Below are 21320 nucleotides of genomic sequence, written 5' to 3'. Positions count from 1 at the left end.
TGAATTCCAGAACATCCAAGGCTATATTGAGACCCTATCTCAAAATGCAAAACAAGAACACAAGAAGATGGCTAACTCTTTGGTATTTTTGCCAGTAATAGAGCGGGTCTATGTCTCCTGCCCTTGAGTCTGGGCAATAGCAACAATAAAACAGAAGTGACCCCAGGTTTCTTGTACCTTGAGACAGTGATTTCCAGAATCTGGCTGCCTGCCATCATTAGAAAACACCCATCCAGTCAATGAAGAGAAACTGATTGAATAAACTGGATCGCTGATAGACACAGCTCAGTGGATGATGATATGTTGAATAGGACTTTGCTATGTAGCCCATTTTTGTTTTCTTTGTTTTGTTGAGACAGGATTTCTCTGTAGCTTTGGAACCTGTCCTGGAACTCGCTCTGTAAACCAGGCCTGCCTCTGCCTCCCAAGGCATGTGCCACCACCACCCAGCGAAATGAGCCTTTTAAAACCTTAGTTTCCTATGTATTAGAGAGACATTGGTTACATAGCAATAAATAACTAATGGCAGCTCAGAGCAAACTTGAGGGAAGGGACCAGTTTGGTGAGAAAGGGTCAGGAGGGTGCAATGGCCTTAGTCTGGCCTGGAGTCCCCCAGTCTCTTGGAAAGAGCAGTGCTGATCAGCCCCAAGGCAGAAAGTTAGGACTGGCTATATGCCCCAGGAAGAGAGTGGTCCTGTCCTCAACCTTAGAATGCAAAGATGGTTCTATGCTTTAAAAAAAAATATATGTGTAATATCATTGTTTCCAAATGAATGGAGCCACCTAGGTCTCCTTGGAACCTTGCCTTTGAATCCTCTTACAATCCCAACCTTTGGTCCTCTCATGCCCCTCAGCTCCTGTAACCTTTTTTAGTTTAACACTGTTTTGTTTTGTTTTGTTTGAGGGGGAAACAGGGTTTCTTTGTGTAACAGGCCTGGCTGGCCTCAAACTCAGAGATCCACCTACCTCTGCTTCCCAAATGCTGGGATTAAAGGTGTGTGCCACTTAGTCTGGCTTCTGATAACTGATCCTTCTGGGAGTCTGAGCCCATTGCCCTGGTGTAGCATGTGCCATGAGTTCCTAGTCCAGCCTTGCTCAGAGGTTCCATTTTCCCTAGGCTTCTAGCTTTACCCCCACACCAGATTCTGGCCTGTGCTGGAGAGCAGTGCAAGCAGGAGCCAACATCTTCTTGACCTTACAGATTCTGCTTGGAGCCCTGCTTCCCTGGCTTCTCCTTCCCCTACTTCCTGCACCCTGGATGCCCTCCAGTGGTTCTCTAGAAGCTTGCTCTTGGCCTCTGTGCCTATCTGGAAACTTTCTGAGGACAGGATAGATCCTATGCTGCCTGCTCCTGTGCCTGAAGACAGGCACTGAAGGGAACAGGTTCTGATTAAGCAGCAGGAAGCTAGACTAGGCTTCAGGGGTCCTCTAGCAAACAATGGCAAAGCCCCCAAAGCTTGTGTTCTCAGAGCACTTCATGAGGAGTCAGCTGCAGGACACAGTTGTCAGCTATCTAAAAGCCATAGGGCAGTATCTCTTTCTTGCTGTGTGACCCCATGTATTTGGCATTGCCTCTCTGGACCTACTTCCTGTTCTGTGAAATGTGGAGGAGGAGTTGATCTCCAAGGGCCCTTCCTGCTCAAATACCTTATGTTCTATGAAATCCTTGTGAAAGTTGCCATGGAAACATCAGAAGAACTGCAACAGCCCTGAATTATATGAGACAGAGACACAGAGAGAGGGAGAACACTGAGTCACCCTAGAAGCAGGTGATGTCAGCGGTATGTTGACTCTGGCATCAAGATATAAAGGGGCCACATATATTCTACTCCTGAAAAGATACCCTCAGTAGCCTACTCATTTTGGTGGCCCTAATATTCTGCTGGCTGGTAGTAAGAGGTGAATGGCCATCTGCCTGAAGAACCAGATATCTGTATGGGGCCCAAGCAGAGAGTAGCTCCTTTCCAGGTTAAGACCACAGAGGCACTTCTCACAAATAAAGGTGAGTTTTTGCAAAAGTCACATTCATAGGGCTGGGGTGAAGTTGAAGCAGAGCTCCCACTAAGCAACCAAGAGGCCCTGGATTCTCTGGATTCTGTCCCTAGCACTGAAAATAAAAGTCACATTCTCTATTTTCTAGGGGATCATGGTCCCTAAGTCTGAACTCCTATGGAGTCAGGGACCAGTTCTCAGCAGTGTTGGCTTCCAGCTTCTGAATGTGTCCCTCTGTCATGCAGATCTGTATTCTCAAACAGCATTGGAGATCATGAAATGACCAAACAGTCCCTGGATTTGCCACATAATCCCTAGAGCCACCCATGACTCCCTGTGACTGAACTTGTATTGTGCCTTCTTTCTTTCTTTTTCTTTATAGGGGGAGAGTAGAAGGCACTTTTATGTTGTCTGGTTTTGTCAAAAAGTTTTATGGGTATCTAGTTAATATATCTAATAACTTCATATGTTTAAAGTATACAAGTTGATGGGCTAGGGAGATGGTTTAATGGGTAATGATGTGTAAGCTGGGCAAGCTTGAGGACTTGAATTCTGATATCCAGCACCCATATTAAAATTGAAAAAAAAAAAAGGCCAGCTTGACAATATGTGTCTGTAACCCTCGAGCTGGTAAATGGAAATGGGAATTCCAGGGATTCAATGATAATGTAGTGTGGCTCAAACATTGACCTCCAATTTCAATAAGAAACTGTCTCAAAGCTAGGACAGGGCTGGAGAGATGACTCAGTGGGTAGGAACATTTGCTGCTTTTGCAAAGGACCTGGATTCTATTTCCAGAAGAAAATTTACAGCTATTTGTAACTCCTGTTCTAGAGGAGTCAATGTCCTCTTCTGGGCTCTGTGGGAACTGCATGCATGCCATGCACTTACAAGCAGGTAAAACACTCATGTACATAGAACAAAAATAAATCATTAAAAAAAAAAAAAGTGTCCTGATGTCACATATCTTTAACTCAGAAGGCAAAGGCAGGTAGGTCCTCATAGTGATTTTAAGACCAGTATAGTCTGCATAGCAAGTTCTAGGCCAGCCAAGTATACATAGTTCCTTTCTAAGTTCTCTTTAAAAAGTAAAAGGGGAGCCAGGCAGTGGTGGTGCACACTTTTAACACCAGCACTCAGGAGGCAGAGCAGGTGAATCTCTGAGTTTGAGGCCAGCCTCAAACTACAGAGGGAGTTTCAGGACAGGCAGGGTTACACAGAGAAACCCTGTCCTGAGAAGGCAAAAAAAGAAAAGAAAAAAAAAAAAAAAAAAAAAAAAAAGAAGAAAAAGAGGAGGGGGGACAATAAGCTGGGAGTGATAGTACATGCCTTTAATCCCCGCACTTGGGAGTTTAAGGCCAGATGGGTGCTGTAATTTAAAACAGAGCTTAGGTGGAGGTTTTTTTTGTTTTGTTTTTGTTTTTTAATTGGGGGAAAGTGAATGGGAAAGCAGACCAGCCTCTGGGGCAGGTGCAGCATGGAAAGTCATACAACAGACAAGTTTTAGTATTTTTATGCATACCATGAGTATACAACAACCAAGACAAAAACACACCTATCACCTAATGTCACTTGGTATTGGGAGTATAAATTTGTCCCAAGATCTTCATTAGAGAGCTTTTAGGCCTCCCTACTCAGGTGGGAGTACCTGGTTTAGGGCAGCCTGAAGGAGCCTTCTGGAGCATCTGTAGCCTCAGTGCCCAAAGCACAGGAAACCTAAAAGAACCTCTAGGGGCGGTATTGCCCCAGGCCTTGCTGTAACTGATAATAGGGGCAAAGTGTTACCTACAGTTTTGCTCTTGACCTTGCCAAATATCTGCAATGCCAGAATATACTGAACAAAATAGAATATCTGCATTGCTAGAATGCACATTGCTTTTTTTTTTTTTTTGAGACAGGGTTTCTCTGTTTAACAATTCTGGCTGTCCTGGAACTAGCTTTGTAGACCAGGCTGTCCTCGAACTCACAGAGATCTTCCTGCTTCTGCCTCCTGAGTACTGGGATTAAATGCATTTGCCACCACTGACTAGCTTTTTTGGAACCCTGTCATGAAAAAGAAAATTTATTGTGTGAAAATGGCATTAAAGGTATGTCCCACCACATCCAGTCACAGATAACTTAATAACTCTCAGTCTTTTAGAGATGATTATTTTGGGTCTTCATGGCACCTGCCTTTACTCCCAGCACTTGGGAGGCAGAGGTAAACGGATCTGTGAGTTCAAGGCCAGCTTAGTCTACATAAGTGAATTCTAGGTCAACTAGAATGATATAGTGAGACACTGTTTTGAAACAACAGCAACAAAATAATAATAATAAAATTAAAAAGGTGGAGCTGAAGAGTGTGTACTGAAAAACAAATGTGTGTATTATCAGTCAATTCAGAAGACCCCAATTCAGTTCTCAGCACCCATGTTGTGTGTAATTCCAGTCTCAGGGAATCCTATGCCCTCCTCTGACCTACATAAGACCTGCACATATGTGGGGTGCACTCACACAGACACACATATACACATAAAAGAAAATAATAAAAATAAATATATATTTAAAACAGCTGGATTAATTTGTTTTACTTATTTACTTAGTTTCACTTTTTTTTTTTTAAATGAGCTAGGTTCTTATTATGTAGCTTGACTAGCTCCTAACTTGCTCTGTAGACCAGGTTGGCCTTGATACCTGCCTCTGACACACACACACACACACACACACACACACACACACACACACGTGCTGGGATTACAGGTGTGTGCCATTCTCTTTCACTGTTTTTTTTTTTTTGTGGGTGTATCTTTCTGCCCTTTGAGTTCTTGAATCTTAAAAATCTGCCATCTGACTTTAGTGAAAAGCCTGGACTTCGAATATAATTCTAACCCTGCTACTCATTTGCTGTGTGGCCTGGAACATTTTTTGACATTTCTGTTTCCTGCAATCTCATTTCATAAAGGAATAACAGTGGTCCCAGTTGCTACAGCTGTTGAAATTCAATAGAATACAGCAATGAAGGAGTGGGTGAGGAAGTGTGGGATGTGGGTTCCTTTCCTTCCATCTCTTAAGATGTCCTCACTGTTCTTCAGTTCACCTCGCTTTGCTGGCATGATTCCTTTAACCTGTAAAACCTTTCCATTATTAAGAAAAAGACTTGGTCTTCTCTGTCCTTCCTTATCCCATACATCCAGGCTTTTCAGGACAGCTAACCAGACTTTGTTTACAGCAACCTGCTCCCACTTGGCTTCCTGCCAAGTCTTCCATTCAGAATGCCTTCTATAAAGATCGCTTCCTGGCTCCCTGGCATCTTTCCTTTAGTAACCCACAGGTGACACAGCAAGGGCCAGGGTCAAAACCATCTTGGAGAACCCTGTCTCTGGGATTCTGACAAGTGATCTGTTTACAGTAGATGGCTGGTAAATATGTGTCCTTTCAGTCCACATACCAGTGTTTTCAAGCTGTTTCTAGAATACTATTTACAATTCTTTATTAGTTTGTAGATTAGATTTTTAGATTTTCAATTGTTAGGTTGGATTTCCTTCCTTCCTTCCTTCCTTCCTTCCTTCCTTCCTTCCTTCCTTCCTTCCTTTCTTTCTTTCTTTTTCTTTTTCTTTTTTTTCCAAGACAGGGTTTCTCTGTGGCTTTGAAGGCTGTCCTGGAACTAGCTCTTGTAGACCTCAAACTCATAAAGATCCGCCTGCCTCTGCCTCCTAAATGCTGGGATTAAAGGCATGGGCCACCATCGTCCTGCTGGAGCTTCTCCTTATACTGACTTTCTCCTTTATTTCTGGCAAAGAAGTTGAATTTGAGAATCGACCAAGTCCCTCTCTCAGTCCAGTCTTCTGGGTGGATACATTGTTTATTTCTGGATTATTTGACCTCAAGGATCCAGACTACTATTTGCTTCCTTTTCATCTCTGCCTTCTGCCTATGTGGCATCTACCAGCTCTTCTTTGGGACTGGTTGTAGGAAACATTTTAGTTCATCCCTAAAATGTGGAATCATGCATCCCATTATCCACAGAAGTATGGTGGTACTCACTTATCTTCTGGGGAATTGCAAAGCTCTATGTGGCTCATGGCCCCAGCTAGCAGCAACTAACTTCTACATGTGAGCATGGGTGATCGCGCACGCGCGCACACACACGTTAAAAATTGAGACAAGTTCTCATGATATAACCAGGAGCTAGTTATATAGACAAGGCTGGCCTTGAACTCACAGAGATCCTCTTTCCTTTGCCTTACCACTGCTGGCATTAGAGAACTGTGACACCACTGTGACTAGCCCAATAAAAATTAAAAAGTAATTACTGGGTAATGAGTGGTATCACATGCCTTTAATCCCAGCACTAGGGAGGCAGAGACAGGCAGATCTCTGTGAGTTCAAGGCCAGCCTGGTCTAGAAACTCTGTCTCAAAAAATAAAACAAAACCAACCCCCCCAAAAAAAACCAAAAACAAAACAAAAAACGAACAAACAAACAAAAAACAAAAACAAAAGGTAATTGCTGGTTTTGATGGTGTATAACTTTAATTCTAACATTACACAGGCAGATGCAGTTCTGTAAATTCAAGGCCAGCCTGGTCTACATGAGGAGTTGATCAGCCAGGGCTACATGGTGAGACATTATCTTAAAAAGAAAAAAAAAAAAATTGAAAACCTCTTATTTGTAAAGTATAAATGTCCAATGATGGTGTATGCTTATAATCCTAAAATTTAAGAGACCGAAGCAGGGGAATTACCATAAATTGAAGCCAGCCTGGACTACATAGTTCCAGACCAGCCTGGGCTACAGTGTGAGAAAAAAAAAAAAAAAAAAAAAAAACCAACAAAATGACAAAATCCCCAAACTAGCCAGATGTGGGAGGACCATGCCTTTAATCTGGAGGCAGAGGCAGGTGGATATCTACAAGTTTCAGGCCAGCTTTAGAGAGACATTGTCCAAAACCACATGCACACAAAGACACACACACACACACACACACACACACACACACACACACACACGTGCACTCATGCACTCAGCAACAAAAAAATTGAGAAACAATTTACCAAGCATGAGGTTTAGTATTCTTTTAAATAATAGTTATTTATTTTGTGCGCATTTATTACTCACGTATCCTGTTGAGGAGGACAGAAGGACAACCTTGGAATCCCCTGGTTGTATGCTGTCATAGGTGCTCTGAACTGAACACCTGTCCTCTAGAGCTCTTAACAGCTCAATCATTTCTCCAGCTCTACCCTCATACTACTCCAGTGTGTGTATATGTGTGTTTTGTATTTTCTTTTCTTGTTTTGGTTTTTCGAGACAGGGTTTCTTTGTGTAGTCCTGGCTGTCCTGGAACTCATTCTGTAGACCAGGCAGGCCTTGAACTTAGATATCTGTCTGCCTTTACCTCCCAACTGCTGGGATTAAAGGAATGTGCCACCACCATCCTGCAGTGTCTGTGGGTTTTCTTGAGAGAGACCCACTAAGTAGCTTTGTCAGATTTAGAGTGTGTTAAGAAGATAGGATGACCTTGAGCTTTTGGGAATCCTCTTGCCTCTCATTCCAGAGCGTTGGCCTTAGAAATGTGTGCCACCATGCCCTGTACATCTTAATATATTTAATAAGGCTGTTCAGTCACTTTCACTAATCCCAGAATATGCTTCTTTGCCACAAAGAAACTCTTACCTCATTCCCTCTAGCCTTAGAGCATTAATTAACTTCCTGTCTTTGTGGATTTTCCTTTTTTAAATACTTCTTGTAAATGGAAACACAATTTGTAGTTCTTGGTATTCGTCATCTAAGCATGTGTTTAAGCTTTATGCAAAGTACTGGGCTTGGAGTATTTCCTTTCATGTTAGCTTTGTCTTAGGTCCAGTGCACAAGGATCTGTAGTAGACTGAGTTTGAAGACTGGAACTGCCTGCAGGATAGGAGGGAGGGACAGCAGCTTCCCAGCGACTCAGCAGCCACAGGGTGGGCTGTGTGCAGGGGTGGAGGGCACCGCGATGAGTTTCACCACTCCAGGTGAGCATAGCTATCTTGTGCATCACTTCTGAGCCTTTGTAGCATCCTCTTGCAGAGGTCCATGAGATGACGCAGCAAGTACTTATTGACTATCTATTGCGGAGGCTCACATCGGCGTTCTCTCTAGGAGCAGAGAATGGAAACAGACACAGTGGACACCCAAAAACAGTAAGCCGCATTTTTTTTTTTTTTAAATTTATTGTAGGGAGCGTGCTATGGCGAGGGTGTAGCGGCCAGATGACAACTTTGTGTAAGTTCATTTTTGAGAGGGTTTCAGGATCGAGCTCAGGTCAACAGGCTTTGCACCGCAAGCTCCTGATAAGCCATCCCTTCCACAGTTATTGGTGTTTTCAATATTGTAACTGTTACTTACAGAAGGCTGGGACCAGAGAAAGCTACTGACACCGGAGAAGCCTCAACAGCCAGAGAATCTCACTAGGGAGCTCAGGTAGTAGGTGAGGAGCCTGACGCCCTCCAGTCTCACATAGCCGCTCTGTTGCGGGACGGGGACCGACGCTTGTAATACCTGGCACGCGCACTCCGCGGCCTCACTGCAGCTTGATGGGTGGGGCATCTTAACTCCGCAGCAGAGGGGGCGGAGCTTCCTTCACCCTCTAGTCTTGTCTGTAGCCGGCCCTGCAGAGCAGAGGGCGGAGCGTTGGTGGGCCACCAACGACCCCTTAGTGTTGGGTGGAACCCAAGCGGACGCCCTTCCTTCAGGCCCCGCCTACTGCAGGATCTGCAGCGCCGCGGGGAGAGCCTGTGAAAGCCTTTTCTTCATCCAGCCCCGCCTACGGCCGACTTGGAAGCGTAGGGGCGGAGCCTGAAGACGCACCCCTTGCGCGGCGCCGGGGGTGAGGTAGGAGGAGGAGCCGATGCTGGGCTGCAGTGCAGCGCGAATGCGCGAGCAGGCGGCCAAGGGCCTGAGGTGCGGCCTGCCCCAGAGAGCTGAGCAACTGTCGCACCGCAGACAGGCCACGGCCGCCGCGGCATCCTGTCCCGGCCCGCATCATGAGGTCCGCGGGCCCCTCCTGAACTGCGGCTGCCGGCGCACGGGGCCTCGGGGAGCCGGGGCCATGCGCGGGCTGCGCTGACGATGCCGCACGGCGCGCCCGCTCGCCTGGCGCTGGCCCTAGGCCTGGGCCTGTGGCTCGGATCGCTAGCCGGAGACCCTGGGCACGGCTGCGGGCCTTGCCCGCGACCGTGCTTCTGCAGTCTGGCACCCGACGCCGCCTGCCGCGTCAATTGCTCGGGCCGCTGGCTGCAGACGCTTGAGCCGAGTCTGCGCATCCCTGCTGACGCCACCGCGCTGTGAGTAGCTGCGCCGAGGCAGTGCAGGCGGTCGGGCGGTTGCCATGGTGGCGGGCGGCCTGGCTAGAGCATCAGGACTGGGTCCTGCGGGAGCAGAGCTGAAGTAGATAGGGCCCTTTCTGGAGCGTTGCATCGCTGTCGGCCTCAGGGCATGGGCGCGGTCCCGAGTTAGGGCCACAAGATGCAGTGGGGCCTGGCCGCTCCCAGGGCGAGGCTCCAGTAGGGATGTCGGCCCGACTAAATAAGGAAAACCTTGGACCTCAGCCGGCGTGACCCACAAGGGTAGCCAAAATTCTCGGTTTCTGTGAAGCCTTACGCTGCCGGGCTTCTCAAACAGGAGCTGCAGCAAGCGTGGGGCGTGGTAGGAGGTTTCGGAATAAACGTTAATTAGAGACAATTGAGATGCATTCTAGGGTAGGGGATTTCTGTCAGGGCTCAGAGATGGCATCTAGGGGAGGGGGCAGACAAGAATTTGATGAATGTGTAGGAATTGCTTATGCTTAAAGGACAAGATGGGTCCAGCGGACTGCAGGCTGGTCCTGGCCACATATGGTGACTGCTTGAGAAGTGTTAGGGAGTAGAGGGTATGATGGGAGTGGGCCTTAGATAGGGCTGCATTTTATTAGGAATTTAGGGAAGAGAAATCTTTGTAAGGAAACCCTGTGTCCTTTGGAACTTCACCCCCATCTCAGCCAGTTATAGTGCTCCCTGACCCTGTAGCATTTGTGGTATCTGGAGATGGATCCCCTCTAGCTATCCAGCAGTACCCACAGAATTGCATCAGATCCACCCCCACCTTTTAATTATGGATGCTGTGAATAAGGGCACCTCTCTGCTGGCTGGCATCTTTGGGGGTCAGGCCCAACTCCTATTGGCTCCTCCTTCTGCAGCCCCACTGGCCTCTTAGGAGCTGTCTAGGGAAGGAAGGATGAAGGCCTACAGGTCTGTGGGCTCTCTGCAAACAGTGAAGCTTGAACTGTTGCCTTGGGTTTTGGTGCAAGAGGTTTTCTGAGATCTGATAACCTGGCCCAGCCTGAGCTCATTGACTTCTCAAGGTGTTAACCTTCACACTGTATGAAGAGTTGTCAGAATAACCTCATGTGATGGAGGGGTGAAGTGTCCACATTATTCTTTTTACCTCCAACACTGCTTCTTAGGGATTTATGGAGCTGGGAGAACCAACTGATAGGAATCTGAAGCCTCTGTGGCAGGTGTTGAGTTCCTGTGCTGGTTCTCGAAGCCAGTCTGTCCAGTAGGTTGTCCACCCTGCAGACTACTAGAAATCAGATATATGGTTTTCACTGAGGGAGAAGGACACAGAGAGCAACCTTTCAGGTCATTGTTTAGGGGCCTAAGAAATATTGCTTCCTTTCCAAATGTAATCAGGCCCCTCTGTATGTGTGTGGCTCCTTGGCAGGGATAGCTGTGTCCTGGTAGTAGGACCGCTTGTTTTCTGAGAGCAGAGCTTCCCATTTTTCCTTGGCTTAAAACCATGCTGCTGCTTAAGAAAAATGGCATTACTGGCAGGGTGCTGCTATTTGACTGGCTTTGGGCTTTACTGTGGAGCATTTTATTGTAGAAAGTATGTAGAACAGAGTAATGAATCTCACCCTTCTTGTCTGTCATTCTTGCCCTATGTTTTGAGCCAAAGACTGGCATCTTAGTGTTTTATCTGTGAATGTCTATCATAATACCCAAAACACAGCTAAACTAGGGAATGCTTCCTCGGTTCTATTGAATGTCAATTGTAGGCATTTTTTGTTTGTCTTTCTTTTAAAGTTTGTTTTGTTTTAGAGGTGTGTGTGTGTCTGTCTGTCTCTCTGTCTGTCTGTGTTTGTGTGTGCTTTGATTTTTATTTTTCTATACAGGGTTCCTTAGTGTACCTCTGGCTGTCCCTGAACTTACTCTATAGACCAGGCTGGCCTGGAACTCATAGAGATCCTCCAGCCTTAGCCTCCTAAGTGCTGAGACTAAAAGTGTAAGCCATTACCACATGGCATGTGTTTGTTTCTTGAGACAGGATCTCTCTATGTAGCCCTGGTTATCCTGGAACTCTCTCTGTAGACCAAGATAACCTCAAACTCATAGAGATCTGATTACTTCTGCCTGTCCAGCGCTGGAACTAAAGGTGTGTACCACTATGCCTAGCTGTTCTGATTTTTTTTTTTTTGAGACAGGGTCTAATGAAGCCCAGGCTGGCATCGAACCTTCAAACCTTTGATCCTTTTGCCCCAGTCTTCCTAGAGCTGGAATTACAGATGTGTACCACCTGGCTCTGGATTTTTGGTAATTTAAATTAGGGTCCAAATGAGGTCTATATAGAACAACTAGTTGATGTTCTGAGTCTAGCTAATGGTTGGGCTAATTCTCTTTTATTCTACTTTTGATTCATGGAAAAAACTAATTCCTTTATCATTAGGTTTCTGACTGACAGAGCTGTGAGCTCTTGGCATGTCTCTGTCCTCTGTGTGTCCAGCTTTGTTGTGGAGGGCCACAGCTCTGTCAGGTCTCTGTGGCTCTGTGGCTAGTGACTACAAGGCAGGGCAATTCTGTTATTAAAGAAAGCTCTCTGGAATGCATTAGGTATAAATTGGCTTTGGCTTTAGATGTGGTTGTTTTAGATATCATTTCTGGGTGACAGGTGCTGCACATTTTGGTCAGGATAATTTTGAGTTCAAGCCAGCCTGAGCTGTATAGACAGGCACTATCTTAAAGACAAACAAATATGGACACCAACCTGGTCTACAAAGCCTCCAAAACCACAAAGAAACCCTATCTCGAAAAACCAAAAAAACAAACTAACAAAAATTAGGAAAAAACACATGGTGAAATAGCACTCTATTAGTATCAAAAATAGTCTACTAGTATCAAAAAGATGGAGGGAGCGTGTCTTTAATCCCAGCACTCAGGAGGCAGAGGCAGGAAGATCTCTGTGAGTTCCAGGACAGCCAGGGCTACACACAGAGAAACCCAGTCTTGAAAAATAAAACATAACCCTTTTGAAAAGTTAAAGAAAGATAAATCTATAGAGACAGAAAAAAATTCATAGGGTGGTAAGGGCAGATGGCCGAGTACTGTGGAGCTTCTTTTTAGAATGATGAAAACACTGTGAAATTAGTAGTGATAGTTACCCAGGCTTATGGAGATACTAAAAACCATCAAATTGTAAATTTTGAAAAGGTGTGAACTTCATAGTATGCAATTTTTATTTGAATTTTGTTGTTGATTATGAAAATAAGCTATTTTTTTATTATTTTGTTTGTTTGTTTAAGACAGGATTTCTCTATGGCTTTGGAAGAACTAGCTCTTGTAGACAAGGTTGATCTTGAGCTCACAGAGATCTGCCTGCTTCTGCCTTCTGAGTGCTGGGATTAAAGGTGTATGCAACCTACACCCAGTGAAAATAAGCTTTAATTAGACCAAGTAATAAATACATACCAAGATAAAGAGTTTGGTCATTGGGAGGTCAAGTGTGGTAGTGCACATTATTGTCCCAGCACTAGGGAGTCAGAGGCAGGAGAATTGCTACAAATTTGGGTCCAGCCTGGTTTATAAACTAGAAGAGATCTACCTGCCTCTGCCTCCTGAGTGCTGAAATTAATGACATGTGCCACCACTGCCCTCCCCCTTTGGTATTTTCAAGACAGAGTCTCATTGTATAGCTCTGGCTGTTCTGGAACCCACTGTGTAGACCAGGCTACAGTGACCTGCTTGCTTCTGCATCTTAAATGGTGGGATTAAAGGCATGCAACACTACTCCCAGCTTCTCCTAAGTTTCTATATGTGTTCCCTGGGAGCAGGGGTTCCTATGCTTGCCCATGAGCAAATATACCTCAAGCCCATTGCATTGTGGGCAGGTCATGAGAGCCTGAGTGTGGGGTGTGGGTTCAGGTTAGATGTCTTATAGGTAGGAGAAGCACAGACCATTGTAAGCTGGCAAACTCCTATTCATACCTCAACATCTAGGTCAAGGAGAGCAGAAGTCCAACATCCTAGCCCAGTACCTCTGTGTGTGGCATGGAGCATGTGTGGTGGTAGTATGTGTACGATGGGGGTTCTTGTCCCAGCCTACCACATACTGGGAATACAGGCATGCACCAAGTATTCTGGGGTCCCTCTAATTTTTTTTTTTTTTTGAGGCAAATTCTCACTTTATAGCTTTGGCTAGCCTAGAGTTTGCTATGAAGATGTCTCAGCCTCTTGAGTGCTGAGTTTACAGGTATGAGCCACTATACCCAGCTTCTTTGCTTTGTTTTTTAAATTGATGTTTGCTTTAAAATATTATTTTACTTTAATTTTTATATTTTATTTATTTATTGATTAATTTTTTGAGACAGGGTTTCTCTGTGTATCCCTGACTGTCTTGGAACTTGCTTTGCATCCCTGGCTGGTCTGGAACTCAGAGATTCACCTGTCTCTGCCTCCTGGGTGTACTTGGATTAAAGGTGTGCACCACCATATCCAGCTCTAGATTTTATTTTTATATGTATGTGTAATGTGTTTGTGTAAATGTCTGCCTATGTACGAGTACCCTTAGAGGCCAAAAAGAGGTTGTCGGGTCTCCTGGAGCTGGAGTTACAGGCAGGTTACTTGAACCTGAATTTAGGACCTCTGGAAGGCAGCACTATCTCTTAGCTGCTGAGCCATTTCTGTAGCCCCTGATTTTATTTAGTTGTAGCTTTTTTGAGATGGGATCTCATGTTGGCCTCAAACTTATTATATAGTCAAGAGGGATCTTGAACTTCTGATTCTCCTGCCCCCATTTCTCTCATGCTGAGATTGCAAGTGTGAATGACTGTGCCCATCTTTTTTGTTTGTGTGTTTTCTTTTTCATTTTTTTGAAAACAGGTGTTATTGTCTCATTCTGTATCTTTTACTGGTCTGTAACTTAGTATGTAGAGCAGGCTGGCTTCTCCCGTGGCATCAGTTACTTAGCTTCTGTCTCACTAGTGCTGGGAATACAGTGGAAAACCAACATACCTAGCTTTCCTCTTACTAACCTCAGCTTTTATGTTGTCTTTTTATGCGCTGAAAGTCATGTATAAAGCAGTAAGGCTGTGTTGAAAGCACACCGTTGCATCTGCTGTCCCAGTTCCCCTTGCTCTCTAGTTTGAGTGATGATGTGATACTGCCCTGCATTCTGCTCCCATGAGCCCAGTGAACTTTGGCTTTTAGGACTGGAAGTTTTTAAGCAACCCAAAATGTTGTGAGTCTCAGTTTCCCTTTGCTGTTTTTGTGTGTGTGTGTGTGTGTGTGTGTGTGTGTGTGTGTGTGTGTTGAAGAGTGCTTGGCTTTGCATTTGGCATCAGTCTTCCTGCCTGGTGTTGCAATACGTGGGCTACCATGCTAGGCTTCCCCTTCTGGGTTCTCCATCCAACATAGGCAAACAGAATGTCTCCACATAGGCTTTCCGTGTAGCCTTTTTCTGCCTTCTCTGGCTGCCATCATGTGACTCTAAGTAATGCCTGAACCTCCCTGAACATTCCTGAGGCATAAGGGGCCATTCTGCTGCTTCTTTATCCCAGGGTGTCTTTGCTGAGAGGGAGAGGAGCATAGTGACCCTGGCTCCTGAGGGAAACCTTGGCTTGAGTTGGGTTTCAATTGAGGAAGCCATTTTGGATGGAGACACATTTTCCTTTCCGGAACATTGCTGTGGCCAACATCAGCAGCAGGAGCCCAGACAGCTGGCCCGCCTAGTGCTCTGGAATGAAAACACCCCACTTCTCCTGCTGCTGTCTGGGGTGTTGGCTGTCTGGGCTCCATGCTCAGGCCTGGCCTGCCTCAGCTGTCCGTATGGCTCCAGCTGGCCTGGTGTGGGCGCCACAGGGCGTGAGCAGTCTCTCTGAAGGACTAGATACAGCTGGAAAATGCAGCTCATGTCTTTTCTCGGAACACCTCGTTCTTTTTGGCTTGGCAGAAGTCTTCTTCATAATGAGGCCTTGTGATGCCCAGGCACTAATTGCCAAGGAGAAGGGTGCACTTAAGGGTCAAGGTAGGCAGTGCTTCCTCTCCCTGATAAACTCCTGTGGGTTGGTTCCTGGCAGAATGTGGTATCCATAGTGCTAAGAAGGCAGGTTGGACCCTATGAGGCCACTTGGAAAGGGCTTTGTCCCTCTGGCAGTGGCAGAAGCCAACTTGTACTGGTTGCAGCCTTTATTTAGGGTAAGGGTTAGTAAGGGACCACTTTGCAGCTGTAGGAGTAGAGAGGCCTCCAGGATCCTGAGTCACCATACTGCTTCATTGCCCTGGTATTGTGCTGGTTCTTGCCACTGGCCATGCCTGATCCCCAAGTCATTAATGTAGTGAGATATTCACCTTGCCTGCACCTCAGGGTGAATATTTCACTACAGGTTGAGGTGTGACTATGGCTAGACTGAGGCTCCTGCCCTCTACAGGGCACCACAGCCCCTAGAAAAGCAGGGCAGCAATTGAGTCCCATCTGCCTGTTGACACTCTTTCAAGATCGTAGATCTGCTGGCTGCTATGGACATGTCAGGTAGCGTGGAAGAGGCAATAATCTCTCTGAACTGAGCTCATGGTTGGAGCAGCTCCTGCCTTTGCTGAGTGTAATGGGACAGGAGCGGCCACACATGGTCCTCGCATTGTGCCATGGTGCGTGGACATCAGGAAGTGGTCTGGGAAGAGGCTAGTGGCACTAGTGCTGGTTCTTTCCTTCTTTTGGTCTGAATGAGTGTCCTTAATGCCCCATTTGTATGTGGATGTGAGCCTACCTTCCTCCCCATGGGGACAGTGAGCAACTCTTGGAACAGCTATTTCCTGGGCTAGGCTGGGCTTGTCCCTCAGTATGAGGAGAACCTATTGCTTATCACATTCCTTCTGATATTGGTGCCTGAGTCTTTGTTCTCTGTTCTTGCTTATAGGTCCCAAGAAAATCCTAAGCAAGTCATATCATCCCCAGCATCTCATCTTGGCTATAGTTTAGTTGTGGGAGATGTTAGTATTTGTGACAAAGGGCTTCTTAAGGACAAAAAGACCATGCAGAACATCTTGTAACAATGTGGGGCCTCTTCTGCTCCCCAGGCCCTGGAACTATGAGGTCCTACAGCCTGGCTGAGGGACTTTGAACATGGCATTTCCACTGTCTGTGTCTTGATGTACTTTCTTTGCCATCTCTGACACTGAGTTCCCTGTTGTGTGCCTAGTTCTGCTTTGGAGCCAGGTGAGAGATGGGCCTCAAGATGCATGCAGAGTGATGGTAGGTATGGCTGTCCTCTGGCCCTTCTCCCTAGAAAAAGAGTTCATATAGTTCAGAGACTGCCTCTGTCCTTTCTACCACCAGTGTGCTGGGGTGTTTTTCTTCAACTCTCTCTTTCCTAAACTTGAATTCATTAATTTAAACATCATTTCCGGCCCTGGAAGCCAGCCTTGCTTGCCATAAATAGAAGGGAACAAAAAGCAAAGAGAACAAAAACAGAGTGAGGATATTAGACTTAGACTGGCTCTGCTGTTGCTAGGCTATGAAAGGCCCATTACTGCTGAAAGGCACCCAGCGTGAGGCCAGCTTAGGGCCTCTGCCACTCTGCCCAGACCTAGGGCTGCCCCCTCATGGTAGCGCCCATTTCCTTCTGCCCTGACTGGGGATGTTTTTGGAGGTTCATCCTTGCTGGTTGAGGGGACTCTTGTTTTCCCAGAGAGAGGATGAAGCTGGGCCTTGGAGGAGTACTGGGGGCTTTTTCCCTACCACGCTGGCCTAGCCTGCCAGAGGGAGAAGACAGCTGGCTCCTGTGGAGTGGGTTACATAACATCCACAAGCGGCCCCTCAGAGCTGTTCCCCTTGAGCCCTGTTTCCAGCATGGCGGCCAGCAATGGGCTGGGGTGGGGGTGGCTGGCACTCGCCTGCCTGTTGACCACATGTGTCTGGAATGTGCAGATGTTTCCTTTGGGGCTCCAGCTGGCCCTTAAACTTCCCCCTACCCCCTACATTTAGACTAAGGAGTGGGCACCTAAGCTACTCCCTACAGCAGAGGAGGAAACGAAGGCTGCTTAGCTCTTGGTCTGGGTTGCGTTTTGTTGTGGGCAGCCTGTTGAAGGCCTCCTATTGCATGCAGCTCTGGAATAGGGCTGGTCCTCCCAATTTAGCCCATCTTAGTAAGGGCTTACAGTGTTTGCAGTGACCCTTCTTGATCTCCACTTTTGCACAGACCTACACACTTGCCTTTATACTATTGCTGTCCTACAAAGAGGTGCCCTGAGTTTGCTTGTCTCCTTGTCTCACAGCATCAGCCCAACTAGTGTAGCTTATACTCGGAGGCTCAGGGAGGCCCCTGTTCCTCTTTATTTGAAGGAAGTTGGGAGTCAGAAACAAGATGTGTCATGGGATATGTGAGCCCAAGGACATATACTTGGGGAGGCTGGGGTCCCTCCCTTCAGGTCAGGTAGCCCCATAGAGATGGCAGTATTGGGACATGAACTGTCTTCTGTCCCTTACCCCACTAGAGTATCTGATCTGGAAGGTATGGGGTCCACATGTATAGGGTAAAGAAGATCTTTATTTACCTTTCCCAACATAGTCACCCATTGTGGAACAGGAGGGGGACAGCAGATAGGCCAAGTTGGAAACTGAGGCTACATCTGTCCCAGTGATGTAAGCAGTATGGAGGTGGTCTGCCAAACTGAGAGATAGTACGAGTATTTGCCTATCACCCCAGTGTGTGTGAGTCCCAGCTCAGGTCCCCTCTAGCCTTGAATATGGGGGTTTCTATAAGTTGCTGGCTTAGGTTTTTGAGGGTCCAGAGTACCCAGGTGGCCTATGACTTCTCGGGGTGTTCTATCTAGGCTGCTGGCTTACCTCCTCATAGCAGGTAAGGGGTCAGTGGTGCTACCCCTTGCTTCTGTGCACCTTCTGCCGGGATACCTCATGTCTGCCTTTGTCTTGTCCCTGATCCTTACAGAGATTCCAAATATGGTTCCTGGGCATCAGACTATAGTGACATCATCTGGCAGGAAATGAGGCCTTTGAAGATGGGGCTAGTCAGGTCTTGGCCATATTATTAGAACAGTGATGGCAGCAACAGATGGAAAATTTCTGTTCAGGGCCTCTGTGCAGGGACCTTATGTGTCCCTCTATTTTTCCCCACATCCCCTCATACCACCCTGTCTGTTAGTGCTGATCTCTTACCCTAGGGGTATGAATCAGTCCTGTCCAAGCTGTCTTGCTTATTACCCTGGGTTTGGGAGCTTGGCTGAGCAGAGTCCCTATGGTTCTGTTTCTTTTGGGGGGCCTTAGCCCAAGTCCAGGTGAGATCTGGGGAAAATACTACAAAGTAGCCTCTTGGGAAAGGAGCCTTGGTGCTTCTTTTGGGCTTGGTCTCACTTTAGTGTCTGGTTGGATCGGGAATTGAATTGTCTTAGATGAGGACGGGTGTTGGTATCCTGAGGCTGATGCCCTCTCATCTGCTTTCTTAGGTGACCCTAGCAACTAACACTCAGGATAGCTTTTTGAGGAAATGGAATTTGGGGGTTCTTACTTATTTCCTTCCTCCTACTCCAATCTTGTAGGCTAGGCTGGAAAGCCTCCATGCTAGGAGCAAATATAAGAGCCTACCTGTATTGGTCTCTGTCCCTGTGTCATTAGCCTTTCCAGGATCACTGCTGCTCAGTCTATATCCTGGTTCCTCCTAAAAATGCAGGTTTCTGTGCTATCATCACTATAACCAGTGGAAAGTCCTTGCTTAGATCTAACTGAAGTTTCCCCTGGAATGACCATTTCCTCTCATGTGGGAACTTGGATAGCAGAGGTGAGATAAATCTAGCAAGGGGTCAGGGTGGTATCTCGGAACATGCTTAGGGATGGAAGCCATCCAGGAAAACCCTGGACTCTGGCTTCAGTAAGTGGGTTCAGTCTTATTTGTGTCAATCTGAAATTTGTTCATTGGGGAGGTTCCCATTTGAAGGTGGATTTTTCTGTCCTGTCAACCAGCTCCCAAATAACCACACAGAGAGTTCTTATTAATTATGAAAGCTCTCCTAATAGCTTAGGCTTGTTTCTAGTTAGCTCTTATAACTTCAAGTAACTCATTTCTATTAATCTATGTGCTGGCCTGAGGTTTGTTTACCTCATCTATGTACTGTCCATCCTGCTTTTCTGCTTCCTCTGTGTCCCCTCTCTTTTCTGCCCTTCTTCCCAGTGTTCTCTGTCTGGAAATCCTGCCTAGCTATTGGCCATTCAGCTTTTTACTAAACTGATCAGAGTGACACATCTTCACAGTGTACAAAACATTATTCCATGACACTTCCCCCTTTTGTCTAAATAAAAAGGAAAGGTTTTAATTCTAACACAGTAAACTATATACAATAAGAATAATTATCAGGCATTGTCTAAATAGAAAGGAAAGGTATTAACTTTAACAAATGAAACTATGTACAATAAGAACAATTATCAAGTAAGAATTACATTTACCATGATCAGTGTAATTGTATCTGGCAAATTTAGAGAAAATATTCCATTACCTTTCCTCTTTTGATGAGTTCAAAGTTATAGACCTAATTTATCCTCTATCATAACTAAGGAAAACTATAATTGTCAATTCCATCAAAGACCCCAGAAGGATAGAATATTAACTGAGTAAATAGGAAGTGTAGTGCAAGCCACTTCCAAAACTATCAAAGACCCCAGAAGGATAGAATATTAACTCAGTAAATAGGAAGTGTAGTGCAAGCCACTTCCAAAACTATCAAAGACCCCAGAAGGATAGAATATTAACTGAGTAAATAGGAAGTGTAGTGCAAGCCACTTCCAAAACTAAGAAACAACAGAGACATTTGGCTGCCTGGACAGTGACCCTAAGGTTCCTCTGGAATGTTAGGGCATCTGTCTTCAGCCTACAGGCCTAGAATATCTGACAGATTTTTTTGTGAAACAACTGTCCCGCCTTATCTTGGCAAAGCTCAACAGTCTTTTTCCTTTGTGTCCTGCTTGTCCAGTTTGTATAGCATACTTTCAGCAGTCAATACAAGAACCACTTCTTGTCCAAATGGCTAGTTTTGCCATATTGAAAGCAAACTCCATAAGGAGTTTCTTTGATGCCCATCATCTTCTCTGAAGTAAATTGGTGCTGCCAAGAGCAGATACATCTCACTTTCATAAGAAGCCCTATGTTAACATTTTAAACCTGACATGGTGGCACATGCCTTTAATCTCAGCACTTGGGAGGCAGAGGCAGGTAGATCTTCTGTGAGTTCCAGGCCAGCCTGGTCTACAAAGCAAGTTCCAGAGATGCCAGGGCTATTACACAGAGGACACCTGTCTTGAACCTCCCCCCAATTTAAATACCATATTCTGTAGGTCTTTGAAGTGTTTGGAGACCGTCTATCTAAAACATATCTGTTTGACCTTGAAAACAAAACTAACATGACTACAATTTGATTGTTATAGCTGACTGACTACTAACCTGTATTTCTTTTTTATCCTAAATAGTTTGTAAATAATAACTTTCAAGGACCAGAAATTTACATTACATTGTTAAACGAGCTGCATAGGTACAATACCTTAAACAAGAGTAGAAATGTTTGTAAGGTATGTTCTAACAAAAATAACCTTAAAATAACCAAAAATCTTTACCAATATTTGAGACTAGTGTTTGTTTAAAAGTAGACTCAACAACTCACTTTTTTTTTTAACATTTTATTTATTAATTATGCATACAGTGTTCTTTCTGCCTGTAGGGTGAAAGAAGGCACCTGTTCTCATTACAGATGGTTGTAAGCCACCATGTGGTTGCTGGGAATTGAACTCAGGACCTTTGGAAGAACAGCCAGTGCTCTTAACCTCTGAGCCATCTCTCCAGCCCCAACAACTCACCTTTTTATCTTAACATTTTTACACTATATCCTCTTTTTCTCTTCAGAAAGAGATCCTTGAATCTAACCTCCTTTGTTCAGTTTTTTTTTTCTGACTATGACCAATAACAATTTTTAATCAACTCCCCTCCCTAATAACAAATATCCATAGCCTATCAAATGACCAAAACCCTTCTACCCCACCTCTTAGGAAGGTGGGTGTTG

General features: G+C 45.5%; 1 protein-coding gene across 7 annotated transcripts in view; it reads left to right on the top strand.

The window, feature by feature from the left end:
• The first annotated feature begins 8727 nt into the window (after positions 1–8727).
• The window catches only part of Pkd1 (polycystin 1, transient receptor potential channel interacting), a 48685-nt gene continuing 36092 nt past the window's right edge, over positions 8728–21320 (top strand). For 4 of the 7 annotated variants that reach the window (XM_051181200.1, XM_051181198.1, XM_051181199.1 and 1 more), the window contains exon 1: positions 8737–9296. In XM_051181200.1, coding sequence (XP_051037157.1) covers positions 9082–9296 — 215 coding nt within the window. In that variant the 5' untranslated portion in view covers positions 8737–9081. Of the gene's footprint in view, positions 9297–21320 lie in introns of all 7 variants that reach the window. The other 3 variants (XM_051181195.1, XM_051181196.1, XM_051181194.1) reach the window with 2 other exon arrangements.

This window comes from Phodopus roborovskii, unplaced genomic scaffold, assembly GCF_943737965.1.
Source record: "Phodopus roborovskii unplaced genomic scaffold, PHOROB, whole genome shotgun sequence".
Classification (NCBI taxonomy): domain Eukaryota; kingdom Metazoa; phylum Chordata; class Mammalia; order Rodentia; family Cricetidae; genus Phodopus; species Phodopus roborovskii.
This window is presented reverse-complemented; position numbering and strand designations above follow the sequence as displayed.